At 36.2% G+C, this 24305-nt stretch overlaps 1 protein-coding gene across 3 annotated transcripts; it reads right to left on the bottom strand.

Annotated features, from left to right (window-relative positions):
• Positions 1–235: 235 nt before the first annotated feature.
• LOC137729771 (transcription factor TCP2) lies at positions 236–7081 on the bottom strand. Of its 3 annotated transcripts, none has more exons than XM_068468792.2 (4): positions 6779–7078; positions 6256–6416; positions 3873–5803; positions 236–452 (listed from the first exon to the last, which is right to left on the bottom strand). In XM_068468792.2, exon 3 carries the CDS (start codon positions 5363–5365, stop codon positions 3920–3922), a length of 1446 nt encoding a protein of 481 aa, XP_068324893.2. In that variant the 5' UTR covers positions 5366–5803; positions 6256–6416; positions 6779–7078; the 3' UTR covers positions 236–452; positions 3873–3919. The 3 variants fall into 3 exon arrangements, with proteins under 3 accessions (XP_068324893.2, XP_068324894.2, XP_068324895.2); XM_068468793.2 differs by having other exon boundaries at positions 6611–7073; XM_068468794.2 differs by lacking the exon at positions 6256–6416 and having other exon boundaries at positions 6779–7081.
• Between the last annotated feature and the right edge of the window lie 17224 nt (positions 7082–24305).

Genomic DNA, 24305 nt, shown 5'->3' with positions numbered 1-24305 from the left:
AGCAGGATTTTATGTTTGATATGCATATAAATCATGTGCGCACGAGTTGGGCAAGACCTTGAGTGCAAAGGAGCGGGAACACTATCTCGGCCAACCTACCTAACCCCGTATCGAAGATTACCAACTTAGCAAGCATGTCAAGTATATGCATGCACATTTTCCTAGTCAACTTATTGGTCCAAACTTGAGCTTCAACAAAACCAAATACATTCAAGATCACTTGAAGAGTAAGAAAAGGAGAAAAGAAAATAACTTCAATCAAATTGTCAGTTACATCTTCTCCAACACAGACAAATAAATATATATATCCGAAAATAAAGAAACGGAAAATGGTTAAAAGCAGAAATACCAACAATTCCAGAACGATTATAATATTAAGTTATCATCCGATATGCAGAGAAAAGCACATGAATTCCCTCGCAGCTTCCCCTTGCTTGTTTAACTTCACTTTCCTGCATAAGAATTTATGATCGAAATTATCATGCATGAACTAATAAATAACTAAAGAAATAATTCCAATTGAAGATACTAGTAATAATTAGTTAAATACAAGTGAAGGACAAAGCCTGCAGTAAACTTAAGGGAAAATGCAGAAGATATTATGATTTGAGCAGTATAAATCGCAAGAAAATTGAGACTGCATGCAAATACCATTAACATCCGTCAGTGTACCAGGAACACGACCCCATATGTCATAATATAAGTGGAAGGACACTTGAATGAAAAACTTCTCTCCACCTATATTATGTCACGTGATGTAACGGGCCATGTTCCGGTCACATAGAAAAATCTCCCCTACTGAATAAAAGCAATCAACAAGAACTAAGCGTGACTACAGATTTTCTAAGATCTGACCCGTGAGCACCTTTAAATCACAGCAACAAGCAATATCTAACACATGGAGAACATGCTCGGTTGGAAAACTCAAAGATTAAGGGCTGGTTTGGTATTGCTGTGCTTTGAAAAAAAACTGCTTCTGCTGTGCTGTAAGAATAAGCAGCTGTGAAATAAAGCAGCAGAGTGTTTGGTAAACTTTTTTGTAAAAGTGTTTTTGAAAAAAAAAACAGTATTATAGTGTTTGGTAAATTTTTATGTAAAACAGATGTGAAAAAAAGCCAGTTTTTCAAAGCTGGGTTTTGCAGCTTCTTGTTTTTGGCTTTTTTTCACCAAAAACTGTGAAAAAAAGCTGAAGCTGAATGTTTACCAAACACAAAAACAGCTCCCAGCTTTTTTTGATACCAGCTTTTTTCAGAATCACCTCAGTACCAAACCAATCTGCAAATGATCCGAGGTCTCAAAGTCCAAATCTCGACCGCACTTTTAAAGGCACACTATGAAGCATTAAAAAACACTACAAGGGTTGATCACTACTGAAATGGACTAGGTTTGAAATACTACCAAGGATAATTCGATCCGACTAAGAAATTATAATATCCATGAAACCTAATTATATCTTTATTATCTGTCTGCCTCTTACCCTAATCCTTTAATCTGGAAAGATGAAATAAATACCCTTTCACAGAGTCCTTTTTCGGAAACTGTTTCGTTTAAACTACGAACAGAACTGCAAATATTTGCCTTCCTGCATTACTTAATTAACTAGCAACATCAATAGTAGTATTGAAGAAGAAGAAGAAGAAAAAGAAGACACATGCTTCAACTCTTTCCTCCAACTGCCAGTCTTAAAACACTAAACTATACAAAACAAAACAAAGATGAGGAAGAAAGAAAAGAACAAATTGGGTTGCATGGATTGTTGAGCAAAAAGATTTACGCACAACTAATTTCAAGAAATGTGTTTTGAAAGGAAGGAACCTAAAGGATAAGAAATAACTAAGCAAGCAAAATGTGTACTATAGTTCTTAAAATTTTGTCATTAATGGCAGTTCTTTAAATATGGAAACCCTAAAGGGGCGCATTGTACAACGTCTTGCCCATTAACATAAACAGATTAGTAAATATTCCGAAAGAGAAAAAGTATATTATTACTCAGAATATATGTATGGCAATTGAGGAGCTTTAACTAAATTGGAGTTGTGGTGGTGTGGCTCAATGCAAGCCAGAGATGGGTAACTGTGATCACACAGAAACATATCACAACAATCTATAAATTAAAAGTCTATTTTCCCTACAAATAACACCGAGGTCTTTTATAATAAGAGAAATATTAAGGAGACTCTCAAAAGTGGGACTCCCTATGAACTCTCTGTCACCTCATATGTTGGCACCATGTTTTATAATACTGTCACGAAAATAAACGTTAAACTGTAAAATGACACATAATCCATGGAGAGTCCCACTTTAAAAGAATCTACTTTTCATTTCTCTTTTAATAAAACACCAACTTATAGAGGTATACTTCTGAGCCAGAAACAAACTACAAGATACCCAACTATTAGATTAAGTTAACTGCCATCTAATCACTTAGGATAGAGAGTCGAGAACATACCCAATTTATGATTCATTTTAACCCTTATGTAATCAACTAAAACTAAATAAAATTCTATACAAAACATATATAGTTGTTATTTTATAAATATTTTGCTCCTTTCCCTTAACATTTATGACTTAAACATATTTCTTCTCCATTTCAAACCCTTTCTTTTTTCTCTTTGGTGTCTGATTTTCATATACACTCCTATTTTATCTATTTTCACTCATTGTTTTCTTGTTTTGGTAATTGAGTAAAGAAAAAGTAAAACTAAAGCATAAAAATACAAGGACCTGCGAACGCATAAAATGAGTGTCAAAATCGCTCCAACTTTTCTGTAAATAGGAATTATTTTTTTTAAATTCTTTTTCCATATATACATGTATTCTTATGTTTCTTGTACATTTTAGAGAGAACAGATTGAAGCAACTTAGTTTATTAATGCCAATGCTTGCCTACGTGCATGGGATCCTAATAAAAAGGAACCAAAAAGTTAGTTAGGGCTCATGCTAACTGCTATATCCTATATGCTAAATGCTAAGCAAACAAAGTTGAAAGTTAGCTCTCCAATACGATTCACCATGCTAATTAGCAAAAGACAACAACTCCTGCCAAATTATTTACAAGCAAAGACCGACAGGCCACCGAGCAGTTTGTCATGTGGTGCAGCTTGGAAGGGCAGAAAACAACAAATTAGGGGAACTGGATCCTCTCCTGAGCTCAGGATGGGGATCCTCATGAGCAGCCATCCAGGCCGTTCAAACTTGATCCAACGGCTGCAATTATTATAATTTTTAGAGAGGCCCCCTGTTTGAAGCATTTGGACCAAAATTCAACGGCCCGGATGGGTTGCTCAGGAGGATCCCCATCCTGAGCTCAGGAGAGGATCCAGTTCCCAAATTAAGTATCCTAAAGCTAACCAGAAAAGCAAAGCCTCCTCCGAGTGCCAAACGACATGGCCTGAGCCAAGTGCTTGCCAACACCTGTCAAGCCTCCATGGAGGACCTCATATGCTAAGAGAGAAGGGAACCAAAACAAGAGAACAAACGAGGAGACAACCAGCCGATCCCCCCATTCACTCCAATCCATGCAGGAATCAAAAGCAGACAGACAACAATATATTTTAAAATCTCCATGAAACCTTTGACCCGATTCCTTCACTTGTTTATGATTACCAAGAAAAGCAAGCAAACCCTACTTCTATGCAAAATTATAAACAAATTAACAATTATATATCAATAATGCTATAAAAAGATGGTATAAATAGGATTAAGTAGATACACACACATATATATATATATATATATGAGGCAAAAAACAAGCACAGAAATAGAGAAGCAAGCAACCAATGCAAAGAAAAGAAGCAGAAAATGTATATCATATGTAGAGAAAAAGAAAAGAAAAGATAAGATAATAAAAAATCAGATCGTTGAAGGTTTACCAGAAAGAAGCTTAGATGGGTTATCAAGTACTGATCGTGGAAAAAGATCAGTTCTTTGCCTTGCCCTTGTGGTCTGAATGCCGGGTTCCGTCACCGTAGAGCTGCTGCAAGCGGCGATCAAATCCACCAGGGAATTGCTGCTGGTGCTGCTGATGGTGGTGGTGGTGGTGATTCTCCATGGTTGGAGAAGCCGCAGCCGCGGCAGCTCCGATGAAGAAGGGTACATTGGACGATCCGTCTATGGGAGAAAACCTCTGAAGGTGATGAGGCAAAAGAGACGGTGAAGAGGAAGAATTGGACTGAAGGGTCCCCCTATTGAAACCAGCAAGGCCGCCGGAAGAAGAGATCGAAAAGTTCAGGTTGTAGTCAACGCCACTGCCCGGTTGCGACGAAGTAGTGACCGGGATGAGGTCGGGAACAAATGAGAAATGCTGAAGCTCCGAACTGTGATGTCCGTGATGTTCCCCGGACACATTGAACGGGGAGACAACCGACATTGTCTGCGGAATCGAGTTCATCCCCAGATGGATTTGTCCGGAGAATCCGGACGAGTGATGGGTCCGGGCCGAAGACGACAGCCCCAGAAGCCCGGGGCTGAAGTAATCCATCGGTGCTGCTGCCTTGTGGAACAAAATGGGCTCGCCGCCGCCACCATGATTCTGCTGATGATGCTGAGCAGATGCGGTCGGAGAATTGTTGTTGTGAATGTTGCCGATGCCGGCAGTGAGAAGCTCAGTGAAAGAACCATTTTGTTGGGATATGTTGTTTATGTTCCCTGGATAAGTTGACTCGATGCTCTCTTTCTCTTTGTCCTTAGCGGCTCTCTCCCTCGCTCGCTCCCGGGCCTTCGACCGGTTCACCCGAATCTCCGACCGAGAGAGGGAAAGCCCCGATCCCTTGCTGGTCTCGGAAGTACTCGAGCAAGCAGATTTCGACAACGAAAGGTGCTGGCTTTGATTCCCGGGCTGGCTCTGATTCGGGTGGTAATTCTGATCGAACTCAATCTCCGCCGAATCAAATCCGCCACGCTCGCAGCTCGCCCTCTTCTCGTCGCTGAGCTGCTTCGGCGTGTCGGGGAACGAAGAATTGTTCAGAGAAGGGAGCTCAGCGATGGCATCGGCAGCGGCTTTGATCAGCCACTCAACTGCTTTGCTGGGCTGGTCGTAACCCAACCGATCTTGGAGATCATAGAACTGAATAGCGGTGGTTACAGACAAGCGGACCCTCCGGTCTCTCAACCCTTTTGAAGTCCACACCTTGCTGTGCCGATCCTTGCCGCCGGATGCTCTGGAAACGCGGATGATGCGGGAGTGGTGCCACCCACGGAGACGGTTGCCCGCATCAGCTGCGGCGGTGGCGGCGGCAGCCCTCTTGAAGTCTAGGCATGATGGGTCTTGATTGTCTTCGTCTTCGGGTGATGGCTTATGATCTCTGCTGCTGCCATTTCCGATTCTTGGGAACTTGTTGCTGGCTTGAATCTCCTCCACCTCCATAGCAGTAGTTTCATGCCTTTCTCACATAAAGACTCATTCAATTTGGGCACTTCCGCTGTTCTGCTTTGCTGGCTTCTTATCCTTTTCACCACTTAGCTCTTTCTAGAGAGAGAGAAAGGGGAGGAGAGAGAGAGAGGGAGAAAGGGGTTGAATTTGGGGGAGGGAGAGAGTGGTTTTAGAGAGAGAAAGAAGGGGAGGAGGAGTGCAGGAGGTGGGGTTGCAGTGTCCTATGCATTGATGACGATAACTCAGAGGGTACTTTGGCTGTGTAGTGATAAAAAGGCCTTTTTTACGCTGCTGATATATCACAATCTAAGTCAGGAGAGAGAGGCTCTCTCTCTACTCTCTCTCTCTCAAGCTTTTTGCAGTTCCCGCAGTGTGCTTTCAAAAGCAGCAAACCAAAGCCTGCACAGTTTTACTCTTCACAGTCTCTCAGCTCTGCAAAAAACCATCAGCAGTAATTTTGATATTTCATTTCCATTTTTAATTCAATAAATGAAAAGAAAACGAAGAAAATTTTCCCAAAATACACATAACACAAAAGCAAGTAAAAACAGCTGATCAGATGCCTAAATACAGTACATATTTACACTAAAAAAACCAGCTTTCAGAGATCTCAAGCTAATAAAAGTTAAATGCTTAAACCTAACAAAAGGGTTTTTAAAGATGAACTTTTCAATATAACCAATTTAGAAACCAAAAAAAGTATAATTAGTATGCAATCCCTTTTCTGCTTTAGATTCAAGCAGCAGCAGTAAATTTCACACAATTTTTTTCCTGAGCCCTAAAAATGCCAGGCATGTTCTTGCTCTCCTCTATATATATTAAACAATTAAAAACTAGAAGAAATGATAATTGGTAGCTTAAATAAAAAATGGGAAAATTAAAACCTTGAATAATGTTGTGGGTTTTGATTGGGACAGACAGATGTCAAGCTCTCTTTGATTGTTAAAACTTAAACAAATGTAAAGACAGCAGAAATGGAGCAGTGTGATTCTTTGTCTGCAGATTCATGAGCAGTTTGAGATTTGGAGCACGCAAGCTCACAGATCTGCGCATTTAAACTTGATGGGATCAGTTCATTTGCTGCAAAGAATCCGTCAAATCAAGACAAAATGTTGAAACTTTATCCCTCCCATTGCCTCCAATCTCAAACCCCATATTAATGACAACCTAATTAACACTAATTAGAATTAAAAATGCAAAATTTAAACTGAATCAAGAAAATTAGACTGATGAGATGACCTAAGAACCTCCCAGGTTGCAAGGACTACCCTTGGCATACAAATCCAGACTTCCAGAAACCAGAAAAGCACCACTAACTGGCCTAACCAAAGAACCCAGAAACAAAAAGTAAACAGATTTGAGCTTTATCTGCAGAAAGTTGAAAAATTGAGTGAGAAAAAGACTCACAGAAGCTGGATATGTGTTTGTGAGCTGAGAATTCGAGAGGGGTCGGGAGGTGGGAGCGAGTTAGGGTTGATGTTTGGCGGGTAAGAAAATAATCAGAGAAAATGTGGGAAATTGATGGAAAGCGGAGGGGAGAGGTTTCAAAACTGAAAAATGGAAAGTGGGGTTTGAGAGGGTTAAGTAGCAGAAGAAGTGAACAGTGAAAGAAGAAGAGGAGAGAGATGGAAGAGGAGAGAGAGAGTTGTTTGCTTCTTCCCCATTTGAGCAAACCACCGGGCTTATCGGGAAAAGACAGCACACAGCGCCGTTCTCTCCACTTTATAGATATATATTATCTTTCTCTCCCTTTTACCCCTTATTCTCTTTCCTTTTTACCTCTATGCCATTACCCTCTTTGTTTGTTAATTTTATTATTATTATTTTTTTCTAATTATAAATTCCGACAAGAAAATTAGAAAATGGACGACTAAATATATTTTGTATTTTCTTTCATTTGGAGGGGTGAAGAGTTTGAACTAAACAATAAGATCAAATCTATTAATATGTTGTTGATAATCTAATGAATATTGTCAAACTTTTCAGTATTTTAAAATTTCCGTCATATGTAGTTAATTAATAGCAACTAGTAGGCAATTAAGAAGGCAAAAGCGGGTGAACGTGACTCATGCACGCACGATGATAGTTGGCCAAACTCAGTGTAGACTTTAGTATAACACCCACATCTATAAATGGTTAGCAATCACCAAACAGTCAGACAAAGCAAAAGTTAACAAACATCGTTCATGCATGAATTGATAATTGCTAATTGTAATTCAATGTAAATTCGAAAAAAAATTTTTGTCGAAATACAGTAAATTAGAAAGAAAGACTTTAAATATATTTTTATTTATTTCTTATATGTATAATCTGTTCAAGATAACATGGATTCCCATTATTGGAGTGCACAGTGCAGCCCATGTTATGACTTAACAGTCTTAACTGTACAAATTTAGGCTGCAAAGATCCATTATTTTACCATAAAAAGTTGATTCCCAATTAAAATCAGACTTCTTTAGATCCCCTAATTTAATAAAATCTGCCTCAATTTTCAGCCACCACTGACATTAGTTGTCATCTGATCAGAAACAAGTTAATTTGCCTCCTTGTATTTGACTTTGAAAACTTTTTTTTTTTAGGACCTGCTGGTAGTTTTGTTACGATAATTTATTTTTCCTGTCAAAATAAAAATGACTCATAGAAACATTTTATAAATCCCTCTGGCCGGATTAGATTCTCTCCCTCCAATTCCCTTTCCTTCCCTCTCCTTCTCTCACACTTTCCACTTTATCTTTCTCTAAGAACTCATCACAAGATGTTGACGTATCTTAATCGTAAGCATTCAAATATAAGGAGAGGGAAGAGGAGGGAAAAGAAAGAGGAGAAAATCATGCTCTCTTGTAACTACCATTCATACGATTCACTAATGTTAAAATTGAAACAAATTAAAGCATGGAAAAAAGTGAGAAATAAGTTAATTTTACCGGTTTGTTTTTGCAGTTATTTTAACTTTTGGTGGTAAAAGTTTTAGCATTGAATATTTTTACCCAAGAAATTAAATATTGTGTTATTAGAGTACAATGTGATTGCATAATTTGAAATCAATGAGAATCTACCAAGTTTTAAATTTACAAACTGAGGGAAAAAAAATATACCAAGAGATAAAAGTTCATAAAGAAACACTTATGAAATTAAATTCTAGAAATGAAAATGATTTCATATGTAGTGCAATAACAATTGTTCATGATTTGTGTTTTTTGACATTTGCTTTTGTTGGTTTGGCATTTTCTTGTGATTGGTTTGAATGTTCTTATCACATCCCATATCAACTCCGCTGTAACACAATATTGTCCGTTTTGGGCCCCGATCACACCATCACGGTTTTGTTTCTAGGAACTCAGACGAAAACTTCCCAGTGGGTCACCCATCCTGAGATTGCTCGCGCCCGAACTCGCTTAACTTTAGAGTTCCGATGGAATCTGAAGTTAGTGAGTTCCCAAAAGGCCTTGTGCTATAGGAGGTGGGCATGTACATATAAGGCACATCACCCCCTCTCCGTTGGTCAATGTGGGATATTAAAATTCCGAAGTTAAGTGAGTTCGGGCGAGAGCAATCCCACGATGGGTTACACATTGGGAAGTTGCTCGTGAGTTCCCATAAACAAAACCGTAAAGGCATGGTAAGCCCAAAGCGGACAATATCGTGCTACAGCGGAGCTGGTTTAGGATATGATAGTTCTGCTCATCGTCGTTGATTGATAACAAGATTTATAGATGCGTTAGAACAAAAACTTTAAATGTTTTTAAAATGTATTTGAGTTTTGAGAGGCATGTTTACGAAGAACCCATTAATTAATTATTGTTTTGAAATGGCAAAATTGTAATTGAGAGTTAAGCAGGAGGATTAGTGCTAATTAGAATCCATCACAAAAAGGAGAGCACCAACAAGTTCTCCTCCAAAAATCAAGTACAAGAATAAAAGGCCTTTCCCACCACCCAAATGTCGAGTTGAGAACTTACTCACCTTCCCAACCAATCAGCCTTTAAATAAAGTGTCCTTTGGGGGGTGATTTATATTTAATTAATTCACTTGAAGCAAGGACTTGAGGGGCATATAAAAGAGATAAAAAAAATAAAATTCTCCAACAAAATTAACAAGAATTCTCTCACCTATATTTTTTTTCTTTCCCTTCTCTCTCATTCTATTTGAATACTCAGGATTTCATCTTGTAGAGAGAGAAAGAAGAAATAAGAACAAAAAAAAAAAATTAGTTCGTGGCAGTCGATCTACTTTTTCGTGGACTAAAAAATTTACAAAGACATTTCAATATCTCTAGCCTTCACTGTGTAATTCCTACGTTTCAATAATTGAATTCATAACGTATTACGCAAAATAAGAGCATGAAATTCGTTTTCGATCACTAGACCTTCTATGGTGGTTATTTAAAAGATTTAATTAATGGGATTAAGCCTTATTGGTCCGTACGGATCATGATGTGTCTCTTTCCTACCCATCCTTATTATGTAATTAAATATTTTTGTTCTTTTTCTTTAATTATGTTTAGCGTATATACAATGTGGCAGCAGTCTATGGGCCAACCATATGAAACAATGATCTCTTTGCTGGAAAACAATGTACAAAAGGGGGAGATCAATTATTTTGATTTATTGAGCACCTATACTTAATCAAAGGGATAAAAAGTTTTGCATTAATATTAGTGACTACCGGATAAATAATTCGAACTGTTCGGTTTTAAAGATTAAATTTTGGGTATTTTATGGTTATGAGTAACTACCGGATAAATTTTTCAGTTTTGGATTCAATTATAGTTATTGTGGCATCCACCTCGAACCCATACTTGAAACCGAACTATTTTCATATATATATATATATATATTGTATTATATATATAGAGAGTTATCAATGGTCATCCATTATTAAATATGACAGTTCGTGCTAGTAATTATATGCTTATAATTATCAATAACATAATTTAATATTATTTTATTATATGCATTTTATCACTTGTATTAATAAGTAATCTAGTTAATCTTATTTTTATTTAACATTCCCTATTTACTTAATAATATAAACAGATATATAAATATCATAGTGGGAAAAACCGTTTTTTGATAGAAATTCATTATTCGACGAGTTCATTTACAGGAAAAATCCGTTCAGGGTTATTAAGGTTTCAAATTCAAAGAAAATATATAGGTTCAAGTATGGAGATGGCACATTTAAACTCGATCTGACACGTTGTCATCCCTACTCTAACATGACAAGAACAATTATATTTTTATAATTGTGTAAGGGGAGACAAGCTTAGAACCCACATTCTCATATATGCACAAACCTACAAAAATCCCATGTAGGCCACTCAAGTTATTATACTTTGGAATGGAGTGGTGTTATTTTTACCAGAAGTGCATTATTCGTGTCCACTTATGTCTTTTTATATGTTGCTATCATGTTTCGGTAAAATAATGTAAATAAAATGTATGTAACGTTTTCACTTGTAAATAGTATTACATGTTTACTTTTGAAACATACATAATTTTTTAATAAGTAGACAAAAAAAAACATCTATGACGTTGATTAAGTTAATTTTAAAACATGATAAATTTTGGTTTTAATGAAGTTTTCTTTGAGAAAGAACAAATTGTAGCAATGTAGGCCAAAATTGTTATAGATATGGAGGTATTTTCTTATTGTATAAAATGTTACAAAGAAATTTTGTAGATTTTAAAATTTTGAGAAGTTTTGCATTGCATACTGTCCTGCATGGCTTGACCTTTATATATTGAGATTTGAAAAACCCGAATACCTGGAGTATATAATAAAGCCAAAATTCATAAATATTATATATGCATAATAAAAAATAAAATAAAAACATCACTCTTGACTTCGACTGGTGGATTTATCTTGAAAGTTAGAGTCAAAATTGTCACTTCTTCCTGGGCTATCCAACGAGTTGGGCCGTTATCAAGTTACCTATTAACGAGTCAGGACGTTATTATGTTACCGATAAGATATCATTTGTTAGATATAGACACTTGGCATGACAAATTCTTAGATGACCCATTAACTCAACATGAAACAATGCGACTTGTTAACAAATCGAGTCACTATCAAATCACATGTTAAGAACTCATTAAGATAACGGGTTTAACACAACACGACCCGTTAAGACAACATGTATAACACAAAAACAACATAAATGTGACAAACACGACTTCATTGCATTGCACATTTCGTATTGGGAAGGAATGATAAGAAAGATACCATGCTGGATTTGTCCGGGTAGGGTTTGAAAGTAGAGTTGTTTGGGCCCAAAATAATATTGTTGGGCTGAGTGTGGGTTTATGCTCGGTCCAAGGCTATTTCAAATATACTACGGGCTGCTTGGTGATCTCGAGCCATTCAGCAAAGATGGTCGAGTCATATCGCAAGAATGAGTAATTCGGATGAGCAAAGGGGTCGAAAAAGTCCTAGTGCAATTTGGATTCTCGACCAACAATGAATGTAGCCTAAAAAAAGGGGTGAGTTCAAAGTCTTAATAGGGGTAGGATTGGTCGAATTAGAGTTTGAACAGAACAAAAAGTCTCAATCTAGATATGATTGTAACTCGATCTCAAGGAGGATTTGGTGCTATAAATTCAAGACATCATGCAACAATTAAAGGACCGCCAATTCAACACACAATTGCCATGCGCAAAACCTCTCAACATCTTGAGATTTTTTTCATTTTCTTTTCTCCGCCGACACATCTTCAGTTTGGATAAACAGCACTGTGAAGGCAACCGGCGAACACCTTCAGTTTGGATAAACAGCACTGTTGCCGTAGAATCAGCCAACCGAGGAGCACCTTCAGTTTGGATAAACAACACTGCGTCAAGGTCGAATGGTTAGCTATCCAAGTCTCGGTCGAGAAAGGTTTTCGAACCATTATTGGCAGAGGTCATCTTATTAGCCTTATTGGCGAAGTAAGGTGTTACGAGTTACGACATTCGGCGTATTAGACGCCGAGTGATTTTATGATTGGATACTCATAAGTGAGTTTCAGAGTTCGGCATTCTGACGGCCGAACCACATTCACCATCAAGACATACATCACATTTGAATACTTGTGTCCGTACAATCTGATGTCGATTCGACGTGCTTATACTCTTACGAATATAATCACTGTGAACGAATCCGGCACCGACGATTTGTGAACTTCACAAAACTAGCAGCCTTGTCTTCAGGCTCAAGAATCCAAAGGCCGAGATTTATTCCTTCCTCGGCCGCAGTCGTAAGATAAAGAAGTCAACGACGCACTCAACGCAACATCAACAAATTTTACTCCTCGGTCGTGCTCGGCTGACGAGTTGGCACGCCCCGCATTCAACCAAATGACGTAATTAGCTTATTAGTTACTCAGCCTGCTTACCACGTAGGCTTTGTAATTTTTAGGGTCAACAAGAGTACTACGTATACAGTTTATCCAACCTTTCATTTCTAGGCACCAAGGTTGAGTAGTTTAAACACATTGTATAATCTTTGTGCTTAGCTAATTTCGGGTTAGCAATTAGGCTGGAATGTCATGTGAGAAACATGAACCAATTTCACCTTAATCGAAGATGTAATCAACTATGCATTCGAACAAATAGACCAAAATGGATTCATTACTAAGTTTCATGCCACATTGATATTTTCTCAAACTTAACTACCCAGGTTCATCACCAAGTGACTCAAGATCAATGTTCTCATCCAATTATCTGAATGTTATGTTATTATATGAAATTGTCTTGATACTATTAGAGCACCGCCACCCATGGTCCCGATAGAGGCAATTTGGCCAAGGGCTTGTGCCCTTTCAGCTACCCATGCAAGAATTGTCTTGGCTTGTGTCTTTGTAGTTGCCAAATTGCAGCAATGGGGCTCACCCACAAGCACAGTCCAACGCCCTTGTAGACCGTTGCCTTGCCTTTGCAGACCGTTGGATTTCCAATGTTAAAAAAATTGAAAATTAAATGTTGTCCCACTTGGCACAATTTAATGCATTTGAGTTAAACAAAATTTAGTAAATCAACAGCCTGGATTAATTCGAATGTAACAAAATCTAAAAAAGTACAAATGTTTTCAATAACACACTTAAAATTACACACTTAACAAGCCTACAAATTTCAACCATCTTCTTCATTTGCCTTTTATTTTAATTAATTATTTTTGTTTGTAATGTTATGATCTGTTTTGTATTTAAAGATAAATTACGAAATTAGATACGGAGTTTCATTTTCAAATAACAAACTTACTAAGTACACACTTACGAGGCATAAAACATAAAAAAAATTATAAATAGTAACTGCATTTACCTTTGCCCTTCCTCTTCTCAAATGAGTTAACTTGTACAAAGACAATTAGTTTCCCATGTGAATAATAAGAAAAGGTCATTGTCCTTACGGGCCTTACCCTTACTTTATAATTGCCCTTCTGCCAACTACTTATATTATAATTTGTTGTGATATTTTTCGATATTGTATTTAGGTCTAGCATCAAAACAGTACTAGGCATGGAAATCATAATTCATACCATTGCCAAAGTGATGGCAAGGACGGTAGAGAATAATGAAACACCTATTTCTTTACTTAATTTCCCATGATTAAAACGGAATACGCACAGTGTCATATGCTTTTCTTTATGTCAGACAGCTCAGTAGTTTACTATTACAAATTAGACATTAATTTTTTTTAATTTTTTAATTTTTTTATAGAAAATGTGAAAACTAAGAAAAATTGGCAGTTGCACATAAAGCTGGTAAATTGGATTGTATTTATTGTGTTCGTGTTATATTCGTTATTTTAACGAGTTTTTAATAGGTGCTATTTAGTAATATGATTTAGTGGTTGTCCTCTTTATTTGTAAGTTAGAAGTCTTAGGTTCGATTTTCGTAAAAAGAGAATTTGAAGCACATTATTGCTAGCTCATTGTGAGACCAAACCCACTCCCTCCCTTTAGTGTAGATAATATTGTTTGTTCAAAAGAAAAGAGTTTTTAACAGGTGACCCGATATCGACACGATTTGTTAATGAGTCATGTTATTTTGTGTCGGTTTAACGGATCGTGCAAGAAATTATCATTCTTAATGCCTAGATCTGGCAAATGATACTTTATCTAGTTCTTAACAAGTAACCTAATAACGACTCCATTCGTTGATGAGTTCTTAAACGGATAACCCGATAAAGACCTGATTCATTATCATATTAACCCGAAAATCTGTTATTTTTGTATTATTTTATATGGATTAACGAGTCATATAAAAATTTGCTAGATCTGTTTGCACACAACACAAACACTAGGTATCTAAATCATAGTACTATGCACAGTCTCCTCCGACAGTAATTACGAAAAAACGAAATTAACGTACATGTTTAGACTAATTAACAGCAAAAAAAAATTGATTAATTTATTAAGAGAGCGTGTACTCAGAGTTCCATGCTCAATCACTTGCCGGGTAAAAAGAAGCCAACATTAATTTAATCTCCCAAAGAAAGAAAGTACTCACTTTATGCTTCTGCACTACTAATTCCTTTATCGTTGTTAGCCCTAATTATAAAATTAAAATATAATATACAAAGAAACATATATAATTTCGTACTAAACAAAAGCCAATCTCACGTACTATATACTATTAAACAAATGTAGACTTGGGTTTAACAAAATTGGCGGAAACAATGTGCTTCATTTTTTGCACTCAAGTTTACAGCTCTAAATGATATTGGTACAATTATTTTGTGCTTTGTTAAAAAAAAATCAAATAATTATTTTATTAGTTGATAAAATTTTGGATAATTACCACACGAACTAAACAATTTTACATTTAACCACTAGAATTTCATGTTATGCTGTAATTTGGTTCCCTAACTTCACGAGAACCATTTTTTAAGAAGTCATATTTTTTTTCTTGAATGAACTCTATTCGAGTGAAAGAAAAACCGTAACAAAATGGGTACGTGTTCTTCTTGCATTCTATTGTCATTATTTAATAAAAAAAATGGTGTGCGAAAATTGGCGAAATTGTAAGTTTGAATCGTAAACTACTGATTTGCATGAGTAACTTCACAAAACTGAAAAAGTTGAACTGCATGCAATTTATCCAAGTTTTTCATAAGTTAATTAAGCATGCATATGATATGAGGAAGAAAAAAGGCTGATGAAAAAAGCTTACGTTAAAGGAAGTGGGAGATGCAGAAAAGTTGGGTTATTTTGAGAGACTAATATTCTCTCTCTTTTTATTTGCATCATATTCTCTTACATTCTTTATTTTATAGAAAATTAATATAAGATATTTGTATAATTTAATCCTCATCGTTCAAAGTAAAGAAAAAGAAAAAAAGGAGAAAAAAAGAAGGAAGATAATCCTTCCTCTATTTTGAGTTAACTAAAGCAAGGCCAACTTGTGCGTCTGTGTGTGAGTGACAGACTTTGTGAGTGACACGCTCGAGAGAGAGAGAGAGAGGGGGGGTTTGAAGGAGGAGGAGGACGACGACGAAGACGAGTGAGGGAGGGAGAGAGAGAGAGGAGGCAGGGGCGCGTGTCGATGTGTAATGCATCAATACATATGCGTTGGGGTGAGATATCGATGAGTGGATGAGAAACAGAGACCAGAGCACGTGTCACGGTCTTCGTGAAGCAGTAGCCCCATCGTGCAATGCAGCTCCTGAGTCCTAATGCTGCTAGTGCTGTTGCTATTGCTTGCTAGTTGCTACCTGCAGGTGCAGGCAGAGGCAGCTGCTCCTCTCTGCACTGCATCCAAGCATTTCTTTGCTTTCCTACTTCTCATGACTTCTGCTTTCTTTCTTTCTTGCTTTGTACTTGTGTCTTTTTTCACTTTTATTGACTGCATTTGTACCCCCTTGCTAGTTTTTTGATTTTTCACTTTGGAAGATCAATTATTTTTGGTGGTGTGACAGAGAACTCCTCTAGCTTTTCAGACCAAAAGTATGACAGCATGAATCTAACCCACCCTATATATGGTTTAGTACATTACAGCGTCAGTACTCTCAATTAGATTGTTAACCACATAACATGTTTGATTATTTGGCAAAGGAGTACTACTTTTAGTGCCACTAAAAGCAACGATGTTCTCCTTTCAAAAAAAAAAAAAAAAAAAAAAGAAAAGAAAAGAAGCAACAATGTTCTTTTCTGATTCCAATCATAAACAAGGAAGCGAAAGCCAAACTATAATTGCGATCGCAATTCATTTGTATGTTCTATCATCGAAGCTACACATATCATGATAACATTTCATTTACTCGATAGCTTTAGCCCTTTTAGTTTAAAGAAAACATGTGAGACCATAAAATATGATAGCATGAAAACATGTCTTTTAAGTACATAGTTACCCTTTTTCGGTTCTCTCAAAAGAAAAGATCAGTTAAGTATCAAACCTAAGAGTAACTCCACCCCTAAAAAATGAGCTGGTTCAAAGTCCATTTAATCCAACTAAATGAATAGTAATTGACTTCAATGAACAATAATTGGCCAAGTGCACCTCCACTCGTAAAACTAAATAGCCTAGTCAATTTTATTAAATTTTTATTATAAAATAAAAAATAAAAAATTGATTTTTAATTTATGACATTTTCTTTATTTATAAAAAAAAAGTATTAACTTTTGACATTTTATAAATTTATTTATTTTAAAGTTTTTTTGTCGAAAAATCTAGACTGTTGATCTAAAAATCGAACGGTCCAGATTGTGACACGTCAGTAGCCGTTAATTTTGAATGTCAAATATTTTTTACCGTTGGAAATCCAACGACCTAGAAAACTAGCCATTGGAAATCCAGTGGACAAGGAGGTCCACGTATTCCCACGCCAGAATCCCATAATGCGCCTGCACGGTGGGCCCCACCTCTGCTACGCTGTCGGCAATTCGCGCCCACATGTGCGTGTTTTCCACATGTCTGGCGCAAAAAAAGGGTTTCATGTGGCTGATGTCAGCTATACCGCATACAACCCGGTTTCTTGCTCAATCCACTATGTGCTATGCTCAAAGCTGGCCTCCATTTTGGGCCAGCCTATTGGGTGGGGTGGGGTGGTTTTTTTTTTTTTGGGGGAGGGGCCTGAAAAATAGACTTTAAACTAGCACATTTGTTAGGGGTAGAAGTGCTCCAAGAAGTCGTTCTAACTTAGGTGCAAGTTCATAGAACCAGAAACAGATCCAACTTGGCTTTAGAAGAATGAGAAGGTACTAAGACTTGCCTTGAGGCCCAAGGAAAATTAGACTCCAAGGTAAGGGCTAAAAAAAAAACAACTAATTAAGGAGTAATCCCTTGACAAGATCCTCTCCTAAACTTTTAGTCACGCGTATAGTCTAGGTGTACGACTACCATAAGGACCCAAACTCCAAGCTATATACATACATACATATATATATATATATATACATTCATATATATATATGTAAACGCTACTCATCGTAACCCTAAGATAAAACACTTTCAAACTTCAATCAACATCATCATATTGAGCATATGTCGAACGATCCTTGGTCAGCACTACACGGATGCTTCCTAACTCTTCGAAACTCTTGTAGTTGTTGAACTCGGGATAGAATAATAGTTGAAAAGAAAAATCCTAACCAATAGGGGGCAATCCATCTCTTCTGTTAATTGTTAATATGAAATGAACTAAATTCTAACGTATTTTATCGTAATTCTATATATCAATCTTAATTATATACAAAATTAAACTTTAAACATGGAAAAAGAAAAACAAAATAGAATCTTTTGTCAGCATCACTCAAGGCAACTAATTAATGAAATTTGGTTCAAGGTTCAAACAAGTATGCATAATTTAACCACCAAGTTGATACACATGATATTTCATTTCATTAATGAAATCATATTGGTTAATGGTTTCTTCTTCGATATATCGTTTTCAATTAGGCATATGTTCTCGCAAGTGGTCATTTTTCACAGTGATGAAAAAGAGTTGAGCCCTTGCATAACAGTATGGGTTCGAATCTCGTCAATGCCTAATCTCACATCTATCGTTTGACAAAAAAAAAAAAACGAAGAAGTATATGTTCTCGAATTAATAAAAATCTTTCTATTATTATTATTATTTTAATTTTTTAAATGGACCTGCGGTCTAATAAAATCTATCGTTTGACAAAAATAAAATAAAATAAAGTATATGTTCTTGAATTAATAAAAATCTTTCTATTATTATTATTATTATTTAAAAAAAAAAAGGCATATGTTCTCGCATTAATAAAAATCTTTCTATTATTATTATTATTATTTTAGTTTTTTAAATGGACCTACGGTCTAATAAAATCTATCGTTTGACAAAAATAAAATAAAATAAAGTATATGTTCTTGAATTAATAAAAATCTTTCTATTATTATTATTATTATTATTATTTTTAAAAAATAGGCATATGTTCTCGCATTAATAAAAATCTTTCTATTATTATTATTATTATTATTATTATTTTCTTTAAATGGATCTGCAGCTTCACCGCAGCAGTTCGCATTTTCGGAGGTTGGAAAGACTCATAGAGACATTTCAGCCTCTCCCTAGCCATCCTCGTGTGATTCACCAGCATCAGAAATCCAACTCAGAACGTGCCGTGTGAAATACGGGTCTATAATTTGTCCCGAACCACTGGGTCATCCCATGGTAGTTATTATTATTTTTTAGAAATCCAAGGGACCAAGAGAAAAAAAAAAAGAGAGCTCCTCTTAGTTTAATGGGGCATGCGTCTGACTAATTGGATTGATTATCCGTTAATCACAATCTTAACAAACATGCTCAATCATGTACACGCACAAGCTTACTCATTAATTAATAATATAAAGTATAAATATTCTCTCCTAAACCCTAATAATATCTCTGTGGGATTGTACGAACTTCATACTTCTTTTAATGGAAGACTGCAATCCAAATTTAGTCTTAAATGGCTTTCTTTAGGAGATACAAAGTTGTACGAACTTTATATCATGTGACTTACAATTACAACACAATTTAAATGGTCCATCACAGTTTTCTCCCTCCCTCACACTATAGGTCATTTCGGGAGTGTTTGTTTGCCCTCACTAACTCGGACTGGACTGGACTGGACTAGCTATTAGTCCAATACTGTGTTTGTTCCATGCTGGGACTAACATTAATGAGACTAAATGAGACTAGCATGGACAAAACCCTTCACTAAGAGGTCTTAGTGAGACCCCCCAATAACCATGGGACTAGCTAAGACTATCCTCTATTTCTCGTCCTTGTCATGCTCAACGACCACTCCCGACAGACTCCTCGTCATCGCCGGTCACCTAAATCAATCATTAACTTCCCGACTCTCTTTCAGATCCATTTCACAACCAACTTTCATATAAAATATACCAAATTGAAGCTGGGAGTGACAAGATTACGATTTTACTTGAATCAAGGCCAAAAGGTGGTCGAATGTGGCCGAAAAATGGCCTGGAAGTCTCGGCCTGTTTGGGCTTCTTCAAATCCATGACAAATTCGAGCATGCAAAGCTAAGATCTCGGTCCAGGGATGGTGATGAATTTTTTGGCGGTGCTAACTTCATCCAATTTAATGAGGGTTGGCCAAAAAACACATCAGGAAACCTGCAACTCGTCGGGAAAATTGGAGCCGTGAGGTTCCGTTCGAACGCATAGCTAGAGAGGGAGGGAGGACATAGAAATAGAGACTGGAATCAATAAGGAGTTTGACCAGGAATGAGAAAGAGACATGAATTGAGAGGTTTGAGAGGAAAAAAAAAGGGAGAGGGTGGGACGATGAGAGAAAAGGAAAAGAGTGGGACGGAAATGGTAGGAAAAGATGGAGAAAAAGATAAGATCATAATAAAATATTAATAATTTATATATTAAATAAAATAATATTAGAATTTGTTATTATCCAGCTTCTTAGTCCAATACTGCATCAAACGCTTCACTAAGTTAGTCCAGTTTAGTCTAGTCTAAGCCAGTCCAGCTTAGTCCTTGAAGCTAATTCAGTCCGAGATAGTCCGGCGCAACAAACGTCCCCTTCAAGTATAAATGGTCAGTCGTTTTTTAGAAGTTTGGCTCTACCGTTGATTGAATTTGACATTTGCACATAAATTGCACTTCAATTGGATCACATCCTTAAACTCAAATAATATGCAACTCACACCAATAAAATATTTTAATGAAATTAGATTAATATCAATTTTTTTTTATAAAATAAAAGTGGATAAGTGAACGAAAAGAAAAACATCTCTTTTAAAATACAATATTGAAAATGTAGAAGAGGCCTTCCTTTTGGGAAAGATGTGACGGGCAAAGTGAAAGCAACATGTGGTATAAATTATAAAAGGCTAGAAAAACAAAATACATAGATAAATAATTAAAACCTCTTTGTTTATGATCAGTTCGTCTAGCACTATTCAGTCTCCGGTTGATTAAAAATTTACAATTTGTGTGTTCACCTCATACAAATACACAAACAATACATATGGTATACATTTAGCGAAATAAATATTAAGTTACAACCTATTGTGAGTTTTTACAAGCAAGTTAACGTCACGTTGTAAAAATATAAATAAAACCTCTCCCACGTCCAACCTTCATTAAGAGAAAATTTTAGTTGTGACGAGAATATAAGTGGTATACCACGTGTTTTAATAGGGATGGTGAAAAATTTTATTTTTTAAATTATTAACTTTTTAACACACATATCTCACTATTTATATAGTGACACGTGATGTACCACCCTATGTACCGATTACATTGAAAAATTTCTCCCTAACTAGATATTTCCAGTTTGGTAGAGAGCAAACTGTTCACTTGTTGTACAAGTGGTCCAAATCCAAGCTTGGAGTTGACTGCTTCCTCAGCCGCAGGGGATTTTTTCTGCTTTTGTTGTCAAAATTGGACCATGCATTTGCCTGATCTGATGAGCTTTGGTTTTGCTTTCAAAATAATGACATTTGAGACAAGTCAAATTATAACGACAGAGATGCATAAATCATGGTTATTATATCAAGGCATAGAGAGAATACACATTTGACGTAACGTATGGGAAGAACAATCCTTTTAGGGGAAACCCTACATGCTTAGTTGAATTTGACCTAAATGTCTAGGAATTGACCCTAACATGTAGGGTTTACTTTACTTCCACGGTGTGAATTCTCTAGTGGAAAATGGTTTGTTAGAATTGCTTAATTTTGGTAAGATTTTATGCTCCTACAAATTTTGACCCCCTCCACAACGAATGAAAGTTAGATTAGGATAATATACTGATTTTCTTTAAGAGCTCACATCGACAGAAATGTTGGCACCTATATCGGCTAATTATATTGTATATGTATGTGGTTTTTGTATCTTTAGACAAATCACGTAAAAGGAAATCATTCAAATATATGTATTAGTTGAATTTGTGAATGAAGCAAGCTAGTTAAGATAATATGTTTGTATTTTGAGCGACAATTTTATGAATTAATAAATGAGCATTGTCACTTGAGGGACAAAATTTTTAGCAGACGGCATGTTAATTCGAATGCTTCCATTGTATGGCAATAGGCGCTTATGCACTTGAAGAAACTATATCCCTTATTGGAGCATTAATTATTAATAATTTTATTACATGTTATGTTATCAAACTGTTAATAATTTATTTATAAACAATTCTCACAATTAACAGTTTTAATATATAACCACTTAGTACTATGATCTAGTAGTATTCCTCTTCACATGTAAGCAAGAGGTATTAGGTTCGATTCTCATCCCTTAGTGTAGATAATATCGTTTGTTAAAAAAATACAATTTAAAAATACAAGCACAATATGTCCGATTCTTGTTTTTTTCTTTCAAAAATACATCCGACTCTTTGATAAGACAATATTTTCTTACTTCTATACTTTAATTTCATGTACTACACAATTATTTCATTCCATGCATGCAAAGTCGAAGTGTTAAGTTCGATTACCGTCTTCAATTATCGCTTGTATTAAAAGTGGTTTAACCTTTTTATTTACTTATTTTCAGTAACATCATTAAGAAAAGGTTTACAATAGGTGGCTACTCTTCCCAGTTCTCACCCCTAAACCATAATTTTCGTGGTTTTAAACTCCCACTTAAAAGGTCAGAGATAACAATTAGTTATCAACAAATTCGACAACCTCATGATTACAATAAAATGTGCACGAATCAACAAACTCCATGACTTGATCATTTTTCATAACTTATTTTAGGGTTAAAATTTGGTAGGTCAGAGCTTTCGCATGGACGGATTACGCAATTTTTAAATACGCACCCCCCTAAAAAGGCTTCAAATACTCCTATTGGGCTAAGTCGGGCAGGAACCGCCCAACCGGGATTGTTTTGGGTGGAAAGGATTACAAAAAATCCCACGCATGATACTGCAACATGTATGAAAAATTGACAATTTGATCCAAATTTTGGGAAGAAAGTAAACCACGGAGATAAAAGTTAAACAAAGTTGACATCACAGTAATTAACTTGAATGACAATTATGGTGAAACATTCATTTAACTCAGATCATTAGTGCTCCAAACACCTCTTTTCATATCCCGCCTAACCTTTTCCATCTCTCTTCTTCGTCTCCTATTTCTCTCATCTATCCCTAATAAAAATTTTGAAAACTATAATGGAATTTTTAAAATTAAAAACAAAATAATTATCAAACGGAACTCTCAATAAAGTGTTACTCTTTTGGTTAAAATGGGATCCCATAAAGCCCAAGCAAACAGCAAACGAAAGGGAAAAAACTAGCTCACTAGGCGTATACAAACGGCCTTCGGCCTTGCAACTTCAGCCAGTTCATCGATCCGAAGACAGCAGGATTATAACCGATAAGAGAGGGAGTAGATTCAAAGGAGCATCCTATATCAATGGAGAACAAACTTAATTAGTCTGAAAATCTGCCAGTGTTCTTTTTCAAAAAAATTCTTCAATTTTTAGAAAAAGTCGATGAGTAATCTCTCATCACAACCAAGTATATTGTATTTTTGTGAGATGTGATCAATTAATGCATCGAGTCACAAATGATCTTCATTACGAAGAACAAAGTTATCACCCGTCACCTACACAAATGTTTGTGAATGCAGACTGCTAATGCAAGAGAGGCTCACATTACATCAACGATGCACACCGATGCTAACAGAACTTATGTTCAAAAACTTCAAATATATATGGGGGAAGGGGGTGGTTTTCAAAAGATGCATGATGAACTTGCAAGAACCCTAATTTAGCACCATCAATTATAAACCGGCCATATGTGAGTTAAATAAAATCAATCTTTATATATAGCATTTTCCCAGTTTAACTGTCCTGTATCAAAGGAAACCCGCAAAAAATGTAGCTCCTAAATCTACCAATATAACCAATGAACAAAAATATAAACCGGATTGGTTAATTTTGAATCCAAATTCATGCATAGAAACCTCTAGCATTTTCCCTCTTTCACAATATACAGCTTGCAACCCAAAACCAGTTAACCTACAAACTTCCCTTCAAAAACCCTAATAACTTCCCGATCGGCCTTTTCCAGAATGCCCATATTTGTTACACGCAAAACTTCATCGTTATCAAACTCTCATGCTTTGTAATTATAATGGACGCAGAACTTCACCTCACAAAAAGCCTGCCTGCCATAATTCTACGCAGAAACTCATCAACAAGCAGCAGAACGGACCCCGAAATCGACGATGAACATCGGTACACAAGTTTGAAGGACATCATGTTGAACTCACCGCAACACAGCACGACAGTTCCGGAGGAAAACGACTTCGAATTCGACCCTTCGAACATAACAATTCGGAACAAGCTGGTGCAGCGTGCAGCTTCGGCGTACGTGCAGTCAGCTTTGTTGGCCAGCAGTCGGAACCAAAACTTCATTGTGAGCTTCTGGGAGAGGGCATTAGGGTCACGCTGGTATGCTTTTGTTAGGAATCCTATAGACGCTTGTTTTCGGCCTATTTTGCAATTTTTAGCTTG

The sequence above is a fragment of the Pyrus communis genome, chromosome 10 (assembly GCF_041283825.1).
Source record: "Pyrus communis isolate YQ-2024b chromosome 10, ASM4128382v1, whole genome shotgun sequence".
Taxonomy (NCBI): Eukaryota; Viridiplantae; Streptophyta; class Magnoliopsida; order Rosales; family Rosaceae; genus Pyrus; species Pyrus communis.
This window is presented reverse-complemented; position numbering and strand designations above follow the sequence as displayed.